Source organism: Loxodonta africana, chromosome 17 (assembly GCF_030014295.1).
Source record: "Loxodonta africana isolate mLoxAfr1 chromosome 17, mLoxAfr1.hap2, whole genome shotgun sequence".
NCBI classification, from domain to species: domain Eukaryota; kingdom Metazoa; phylum Chordata; class Mammalia; order Proboscidea; family Elephantidae; genus Loxodonta; species Loxodonta africana.
The window spans coordinates 6,670,028-6,679,477 of record NC_087358.1 but is presented as its reverse complement, the minus strand read 5'-3'; the positions used below and the strand labels follow the sequence as shown (position 1 = coordinate 6,679,477).

At 41.4% G+C, this 9,450-nt stretch overlaps 1 protein-coding gene across 1 annotated transcript in view; it reads right to left on the bottom strand.

Annotated features, from left to right (window-relative positions):
• Positions 1-809: 809 nt before the first annotated feature.
• The window catches only part of SLC15A1 (solute carrier family 15 member 1), a 47,569-nt gene continuing 38,928 nt past the window's right edge, over positions 810-9,450 (bottom strand). The window contains exons 18-22 of the mRNA XM_010589377.3: positions 8,799-8,906; positions 8,568-8,676; positions 4,155-4,298; positions 2,727-2,834; positions 810-1,521 (exon numbers count right to left, since the gene is read on the bottom strand). Of these exons, the coding sequence (XP_010587679.1) occupies positions 1,333-1,521; positions 2,727-2,834; positions 4,155-4,298; positions 8,568-8,676; positions 8,799-8,906 (658 nt within the window). The 3' untranslated portion in view covers positions 810-1,332. The remainder of the gene's footprint in view (positions 1,522-2,726; positions 2,835-4,154; positions 4,299-8,567; positions 8,677-8,798; positions 8,907-9,450) is intronic.

The window sequence follows — 9,450 nt, the reverse complement described above, 5'->3', positions numbered from 1 at the left end:
AGTAAGTGTCTCGGGACCCAGTCCTTTTTTTTTTTTTTTTGCATTTGGCCCAGAGATGAGAACTGGGTGCATTTCAGGAGCAAGAAGTTGATCGTTGCTGGGGTCAGAGTGAGTGGAGAGAAGGGCCGTGTGTCCAGAGAAAAAGGGATGTCATGGGTCCCAGTTCAGAAATTTGGATTTGCTCCTAAAGGCAGAAAAAGGTTTTAAGCGAAGTTTGATGATTGTATTTGAGTTTCTCACACTTGTTCTCTACATGGCAGCAGCGAGCTTGTACAAAATGTCTTAGGGGTCAGGCATGGAGCAGTACTCCTAACCAGGAATCAGTTTCAGTGTTCAGACCTGTGGAAAGTTTAAGGATAGCCATTCGTTTTTATAGGAGTGCCAAAGTAGAATGACTCTGTGTCTGGCACCCGGGAATGATTAAATGAGAAATATGTGAGTCAGGCGTTTAGTGTTTACAATGGTTGGGAAAACTTATATTCAAGCAGAAAGATGCCCAGGAATATTGGGAAAAACACCACAACGTGGCACACATACAGAGAGAAAGATCTGGCAATAAAGGAAACGTGTGGATATATGTATACTCTACAAGCGGCAGGACCAGGGACAAACCAACCTCCTCAGTGTTCTTCTCACGTCTCTGCGATTTACCACATACAGGGGCTGCACTTTTAATGATTTTATCAACTTCTAGAGAAATTTGAGCATACAGCTTTTATAATCAGGTAACATGTTAAAGACTTGTCACCTTACTCCAAGACACGTGAACGGTTACTTTTAAGAACAGGAATTTATTTCATACCATTGAAACTCCAAAAATCATTACTGGCCTTTACCTGAGTGGTCTTCGGAGTCATTCATAATTTAAAAAGAGGTAGGGACAGAAAAGAAAAGCCTGAGAGGTGAGGTTATCAGTGAATACTAGCTGGTAATTATATACCGTTCTAAACTATGTAAACTCACTGTGGCACTGGACCCCGCCTGATTCAACATTGTTTTTCTAAGAGTGCTACAGTGCAGATAATGGGCAACATTGTTGCCTTCTCCAGAGATCAGCTTTGTCCCAAATGACTTTATTCTTTGTGGTCGGGAAGGAGTTAGATGCAGGGTGCATGCTCAGTGTTGTACAAGTGTACAAGACTTCTCTTAAAAAAAAAAAAGACTTCTTCCCAGGTTTTATGTTCACTGCTGACTGCGTAGAAAATAACTTCCTTGGTTTGGTTCACAATTTTGAAATCAATCCCCATCGAGGACCACCCAGTGGCGTGGCCTGCCACCTGGGGCCAGAAGTCAGGGTGTATGCTGGGCCTGGTCCATTCTCCGTTTGGACTTTCACATCTTTGACTGTGTGATGGAGTCCAGCGTGACATACGGGTTATTATTGTCAGCGTTCTCCTTTTCCTTCTCGTCAAACTGAGCTTCAATCTCGGCTGGACTGACGTATGTATAGAATCGAGCCATGATGGCGAATATTATGCAGACAACCAGAAGCAATGCGGCAAATAGAACATACTCGGCCCACTTCAAAGGAATTGGAGTTGGGGTAAGAAAAAGAGAAAATACAACAAGTAAGCACAGTTTATATTGACATAAATACCTCAAGCACATTTTCCTGCTATCTCCACATGAAGGATGCTTTAAATTGTTATAAAAATCAGTCGGCTGCTGCCATGGGGGCAGAGTGGCCAGGGACTGCCACGGGGGCAGAGTGGCCAGGGACTGCCACGGGGGCACAGTGGTCAGGTTTTCTTGAATGGTCTAGTATAGATAACATTTTCTGACAGCACTGGGGCCCAGAAACGCAAGCCTTTATGAAAATAACAGAGAATTTCTAAAAACCCTTAGCCCTAAGACACATAAGGCTGACCCCTGGAAGGATGGGGACTAAGAGGATGCTAAGCAATATCCTTGAGAAGGTAGAAACGTGCTGAACTGTTCCAAGTTAAGACCACCATGTTATCTTCTTGGCAACACCTTGAGCTTCTGAGAAGGTGGCTCGGGCACATGGTCTGATGAGGCCTGGTAAGGGGAGCAGCAAGACTGAGGGGTAAGGGCCAGCTCCCAGATGGAGTGGATATGCTGAGGTGCGCAAGGAGAGAATTTAAGTACCATAAAGGGCCTCCTTTTATTTTAGGTGAAAATCTTAGAACAGCCTCTACAATGGCTTTCACTTTAGGTATTAAGAAAGTTTCTGGGTAAAGTTTGGGGCCATGAAGCCATATTCACTGAGCTGGGAAAGTTCTTTCCTTTGATATTAAACCATGTATGTTAACCCAATCTAGTTACTTTGATTTTCAATTTCCAACTGTATGACAGCCCTATCTGGCTTGTCTGGCAGTTTATCCATCCATTAGCCTAGATAACCATGTGCATGTGGTGGGCAGGGAGGGCTGTCATGGTGACTGTGTACACATAGCAGGCAGGGAGGGCTGTCATGGTGACCGCGTACACATAGCGGGCAGGGAGGACTCTTAGGGTAACTGTGTACACATAGCAGGCAGGAAGGGCTGTCATGGTGACTGTGTACCCATAGCAGGCAGAGAGGGCTGTCATGATGACCATGAATACATAGTGGGCAGGGAGGGCTGTCATGGTGACCATGCACACATAGTAGTTAGGGAGGGCTGTCATGGTGACCATGTACATGTGGTGGGCAGGGAGGGCTGTCATGGTGACCACGCACTGAGACGACAGAGGTATGTACAATCTACTTGTCCGCCCCATACCTGCTCGCTGAACTGGCCTGCCCCTGCCACAATCAACACAATGATGTTGCCAAAAGCCACTGTCAACAGCCATCCTGCTTGAAGCACCGACTTCATGTTGGAAGGAGCCTGTGGATGCAAACCAATGTGAATTTGAATCTTGATCTTCTCCTCAGAGCAGGAGAACACAACTTACTGATTCATTTAAGTAAGCAGTCAACCCTAAAAGTCCCTGTTAGAAGCCACGTTGGTTTAAATATACAAAGGGATAACACACCCAAACACTCACGTTGTGTGAGCATACGGAAATCCCTTGCTTTTCAGCTTCTCACCAGCAAAGCTATCATCTTTGCTAAATAGACAAATCTACATGGAAACCAATTCTTTTTATCTAGAAGAGTGCCCAGGCAAAATGATCCTGCACAGTATCTTGTCCCTTCACTTAGAGGCCGATCTTTGGGCTGTAAGCTTGGTCTTCTGTGCATGTCCCTGTCGCTTGACCAAAACCTCTCTTTACATTCTTGTTACCTATATTACAGTCATCTCCTGTATTAGATGGTAAGGTCATTGCAGAAAGGGATTATCCAACTCATATTTACAGTTGTCACTACAAACACGGGAGGCCCTAGGGATTTTGGGATACAATGACTATAACTGTAGTTTTGATAAAACAGTTCAGAAATTATGCTTTAATTCAGGTATCAGCAAAATTTGCCTCACTCTTTTGTTATACTTAAAAGCAATGATATTTTTCTAAACCCGTCCTTTTTTTTTTTAAAGCTAGACCATATTCGGTATGTTTACTGGAGCTACAAAGCACAAAGCAACCTCAATCGAAACATAAAGATAATGAGGCCACAAACCTGTAAATGAGTGCTGCTATAAATAGCTGATTTCATTTGGTTGTTTCAGAATGTAGAATCTATTGACTATCATGACCTGGGTAGCAGTCACTAATACAGCTTTTTCTACTTAACCGGAAAAACCCAATGCCATGGAGTCGATTCCAACTCATAGCAACCCTACAGGATAGAGTAGAACTGCCCCAGAGGGTTTCCGAGTAACAGCTGGTGGATTTGAACTGCCGACCTTTTGGTTAGCAGCCGAGCTCTTAACCACTACACTACCAGGGCTCCTTTTTCTTCTTAGGACCCCTTGACTTCTAGCGTGTGACTGTGAATGTGTGTACATGTATCTAGATACACTTATGCAGCTGAACAGAACACCATTTTCATTTTGTAAAGGTAAGACAGTGATGTCAGAGGTCCTGTTCTATGGAAGATGCCATAATTCTCTCTAGAATTAAAAAAAAAAAAAATTATAAACATATGGCTGTACTAGATTTAAATTAACTGCCAATAGCATTTTTTTAACAGCAGCTAACAACAAGAAGCATTTTTTAAAGTCAGGAGTGTAGGGGTAGAGTAGTAAAAAAAACTAACAAGAGACCTGAGAATATGAGAATTCCAGGCCAGTGATAGAGAAGACCACTTCTCCACAGGTGATGAGGAAGTACTGAGGGACCTGCAGGGCCATGTTGACTATGTTGGGCGGAATGTCCAAAAACTCCTTGTTTTCAGGGCAACCGTCACTCTAAAACAAGAAGGCAGAAAAGGAAAAAAATTAAAATCAAGATTGCTTTTATAATAAAAATTGTTTGAACAGGCAAATTGAGTGTCACCTTCCAGGGTGAAGTCATAAGATTAACTGCACACTTTACATGCAAATATCCCGTGGTACATTTTACACTTATGATGAAATAGCCTTGGTGGGATTTGAAAATACATTTCATTATTATTTTCCTCTTAAATAAGAGAGTAGATTTTCTGCTCAGGTTTGCTTGCCGTCTCTTGAACTAGAAGTTCCCAAAGTCCATGTTAACAGTCTATAAAGAAGCATCAGATGTATGAACTTTTAGTCAGAGTAAGTCAGTCTGTTTAATTTTATTCTAATGATTAACTTAAATCAATGATAAGTTAAAGACTTAGTGGTGACAACAGACCGAACTGAAATTAAAAGAATCATCAGATTACTATGAAAAATTATACTCTAACAAATTTGAAAACCTAGAAGAAATGGATGAATTTCTAGAAATGCACTACCTACCTAAACTAATACAAACAGAGGTAGAACAACTAAATAAACCCATAACAAAAGAAGAGATTGAAAAGGTAATTTAAAAACTCCGAACAAAAAAACCCTGGACCTGAGAGCTTCACTGGAGAGTTCTACCAAACTTTCAGAGAAGAGTTAACACCACTACTAGTAAAGGTATTTCAGAGCATAGAAAAGGATGGAATACTCCCAAACTCATTTTATGAAGGTAGCATGTCCCTGATGCCAAAACAGGTAAAGACACAACAAAAAAAGAAAATTACAGACCTCATGAACTTACATGCAAAAATCCTCAACAAAATTCTAGCCAACAGAATTCAAAAACATACCAAAAAAATAATTCACCGTGACCAACTGGAATTCAACAAGGTATGCAGGGATGACTCAACATTAGGAAAACAATCAATGTAATCCATTATATAAATAAAACAGAAGACAAGAACAGCATGATCTTATCAATTGATGCAGAAAAGGCATTTGACAAAGTCCAACACCCATTCATGATAAAAACTCTCAACAAAATAGGAATAGAAGGAAAATTCCTCAGCATAATAAAGGTCATTTATACAAAGCCAAAAGCCAACATCATCCTAAATGGGGAGAGTCTGAAAGCATTCCCCCTGAGAACGGGAACCAGACAAGGATGCTCTTTATCACCACTCTTATTCAACATTGTGCTGGAGGTCCTAGCCAGAGCAAATACACTAGATAAATAAAGGGCATCCAGATTGGTAAGGAAGAAGTAAAAGTACCTCTGTTTTCAGATGACATGATCTTATACACAGAAAACCCTAAGGAATCCTCAAGAAAACTACTGGAACTAATAGAGGAGTTCAGTGAGTATCAGGATACAAGATAAACATACAAAAATCAGTTGGGTTCCTCTATACCAACAAAGAGAACATCAAAGAGGAAACCACCAAATCAGTACCATTTACAGTAGCTCCCAAGAAGATAACATACCTAGGAATAAATCTAACCAGAGGTGTGAAAGACTTATACAAGGAAAACTATAGGACACTACTGCAAGAAACCAAAAGAGACCTACGTAAGTGGAAAAACATACCTTGCTCATAGATAGGAAGGCTCAACATTGTAAAAGGACTGTTCTGCCCAAAGTGATCTATAGATAGAATGCAATTCTGATCCAAATCCCAATGACATTTTTTAATGAGATAGAGAAACAAATCACCAACTTCACATGGAAGGGAAAGAGGCCCCGGATAAGTAAAGCATTACTGAAAAAGAAGAACAAAGTGGGAGGCCTCAAACTAACTGATTTTAGAACATATTATACCGCCACTGTAGTCAAAACAGCCTGGTACTGGCACAACAACAGATACATAGACCAATGGAACAGAATTGAGAATCCAGACATAAATCCATCCACATATGAGCAACTGATATTTGACAAAGGCCCAAAGTCAGTTAAATGGGGGAAAAGATAGTTAAATTGGGGAAAAGACAGTCTCTAACATATGGTGTTGGCATAACTGGATATCCATCTACAAAAAAAAAATGAAACAAGACCCATACCTCACACCATGCACAAAAACTAACTCAAAATGGATCAAAGACCTAAATATAAAATCTAAAATGATAAAGATCCTGGAAGAAAAAATAGGGACAATGCCAGGAGCCCTAATACACGGCATAAACAGTATACAAAACATTACTAACAATGCACAAATACCAGAAGAGAAACTAGATAATTGGAAGGTCCTAAAAATCAAACACCTATGCTCATCCAAAGACTTCACTGAAAGAGTAAAAAGATTTCCTACAGACTGGGAAAAAGTTTTTAGCTATGACATTTCCTATCAGCCTCTGATCTCTAAAATCTACATCACACTGCAAAAACTGAACAACAAAAAGACAACCCAATTAAAAAATGGGCAAATGGTATGAACAGGCACTTCACCAAGGAAAACATTCAGGCAGCTAACAGATACATGAGGAAAATGCTCACGAACATTATCCATTAAAAAAAAGAGAAATGCAAATCAAAACTGCAATGAGATACCACCTCACTACAACAAAGCTGTCATTAATCCAAAAAACACAAAATAAAAAATGCTGGAGAGGTTGTGGAGAGACTGCAACACTTATACACTGCTCGTGGGAATGTCAAATGGTACAACCACTTTGGAAATCAATTTGGCGCTTCCTTAAAAAGCTAGAAATAGAACTACCATATGATCCAGCAGTCCCGCTCCTTGGAATATATCCTAGAGAAATAAGAGCCTTTACACAAACAGTGATATGCACGCCCATGTTCATCGCAGCACTGTTTACAATAGCAAAAAGATGGAAGCAACCAAGGTGCCCATCAATGGAGGAATGGATAAATAAATTATGGTATGTTCACACAATGGAATACTATACATCGATAAAGAACAATGATGAGTCCGTGAAACATTTCATAACATGGAGGAATCTAGAAGGCATTATACTGAGTGAAATTAGTTGCAAAAGGACAAATATTATATGAGACCACTCGTATAAGAACTCAAGAAATAGTTTAAACAGAGAAGAAAATGTTCTTTGATGGTTACGAGAGTGGGGAGGGAGGGAGCGAGAGGGTATTCACTAATTAAATAGCAGACAAAAACAGTTTTAGGTGAAGGGAAAGACAGCAAACAATACAGGAGAGGTCAGCACAACTGAACTAAACCAAAAGCAAAGAAGTTTCCTGAATAAACGGAACACTTTGAAGGCCAGCATAGCAGGGGCAGGGGCCTGGGGACCATGGTTTCAGGGGGACATACAAGTCAATTGGCATGATAAAATCTATTAAGAAAACATTCTGTATTCCACTTTGGTGAGTGGCGTCTGGGGTCTTGAATGCTAGCAAGCAGCCATCTAAGATGTATCAATTGGTCTCAACCCACCTGGATCAAAGGAGAATGAAGAACACCAAAGACACAAGGTAATTATGAGCCCAAGAGACAGAAGGGGCCACATAAATCAGAGACCACATCAGCCTGTGACCAGAAGAACTAGGTGATGCCCACCTATAACCGATGACTACCCTGACAGGGAACACAACGGAGAACCCCTGAGGGAGCAGGAGAGCAATGGAATGCAGACCTCAAATTCTCATAAAAAGACCAGACTTAATTGTCTGAGACTGGAGGGACCCGGGAAGTCATGGTCACCAGACCTTCTGTTGGCCCAAGACTGGAACCATTCCCAAAGCCAGCCCTTCAGACAGGGAATGATATTGGTGAGGAGTAAACTTCTTGGCTCAGGTGGACACATGAGACTAAGTGGGCAGGTCGTGTCTGGAGGGGAGATGAGAAGGCAGAGGGGGACAGGGAATACAGGATGGAGAAGAAGAGTGTGCTGTCTCATTAGGGGGAGAGCCACTAAGAGTACATAGCAAGGTGTATACAAATTTTTGTATGAGAGACTGACCTGATTTGTAAACTTTCACTTAAAGCATAATTGAATAGAAAAAGACTTAGTGGTAACCTGAACTAGCTCTAAGCCCATTTAAAATACATATCCTCATAGTACCGAAAAAACCCCAAACCTGTTGTCGCTGAGTCGATTCCAACTCACAGCGACTCTATAGGACAGGGTGGAACTGCCCCATAGAGTTTCCAAGGAGCACCTGGTGGATTCGAACTGCTGACCTTTCGGTTAGCAGCTAACAGTCCTCTCGTTAAATCATTAGTGTGTCTTAAGTGTGAGGATTCAGTAAGTTTGAACAGGACCTCTGCCGCAGAGTGGCGAGGTACGCACCTGCCTTGTTATCACGTAGGTGTACGCACTACCAAATTCAAGGTTGGAAGATTCAAAGTCACTGTTACAGCCTGGTGAAATCTCTGTTGAGCTTATTTTGAAGCTTTGTCTATTAAAAGAAAGAATAACATAGGTTAGCATTCTTGTTATTAAGAAGCTAAATGTATTGTTTAAAGAAATAGACTTGAGATCCTTGAACTTTGGGGCAAAGTGTTCAGCGTAGGCACTTACTTGCCAGAAGAAAAAAACTGATACTTGCTGGCATCGTGACTGGTGACATTGTCATAAACTTTGTCACCCATTTTGATGCTGATGTCCCCGGCAAAACCATTGACAAATCTGAAAGAGAAAACCATTTGTCTTGTAACCAAACTATGGAATTATCTAGGTCACAGTACATGCACCTGAAATTGGGCTATGTTCTCTTTTTGAAGGTCATTTAAGAGGTTCGCAGAAGATTTCTGGGCGATACAGGCAGCAGCTCTAGGTTTGCTCCTGCTCACCTGCTCATAAGAACATACTAATGGAATTGATTCAGCACAGTGTTTGTACAGGCCAGGTGCCCTTCAGAGTTCCTTATAAATACTAACTAGTTCAATGATGTTTTGGAATATTAACTGTGGATCGAAATAGGCATTGATCGGTCCTTTCCCCTGCAAGAAGCCAACCACATCTCTGAGTTGCTTACATCAGAAGTTCTAGAGCTAAAGTCCTGAAGGAGCAAAAGAAGAGGTTGCCTTGTACCTAAAAGACAGCCCCCAGCCAGGGCTTCTGTGTGTGTATGGGGCGGGGGGGTGGGCGGGGAATGGGAAGGGCAGGGAAGACTATCGATTTCCTTTACCTCCAGAACCCTGAGGCAGGAAGGCGTACCAAGGACTGGTGA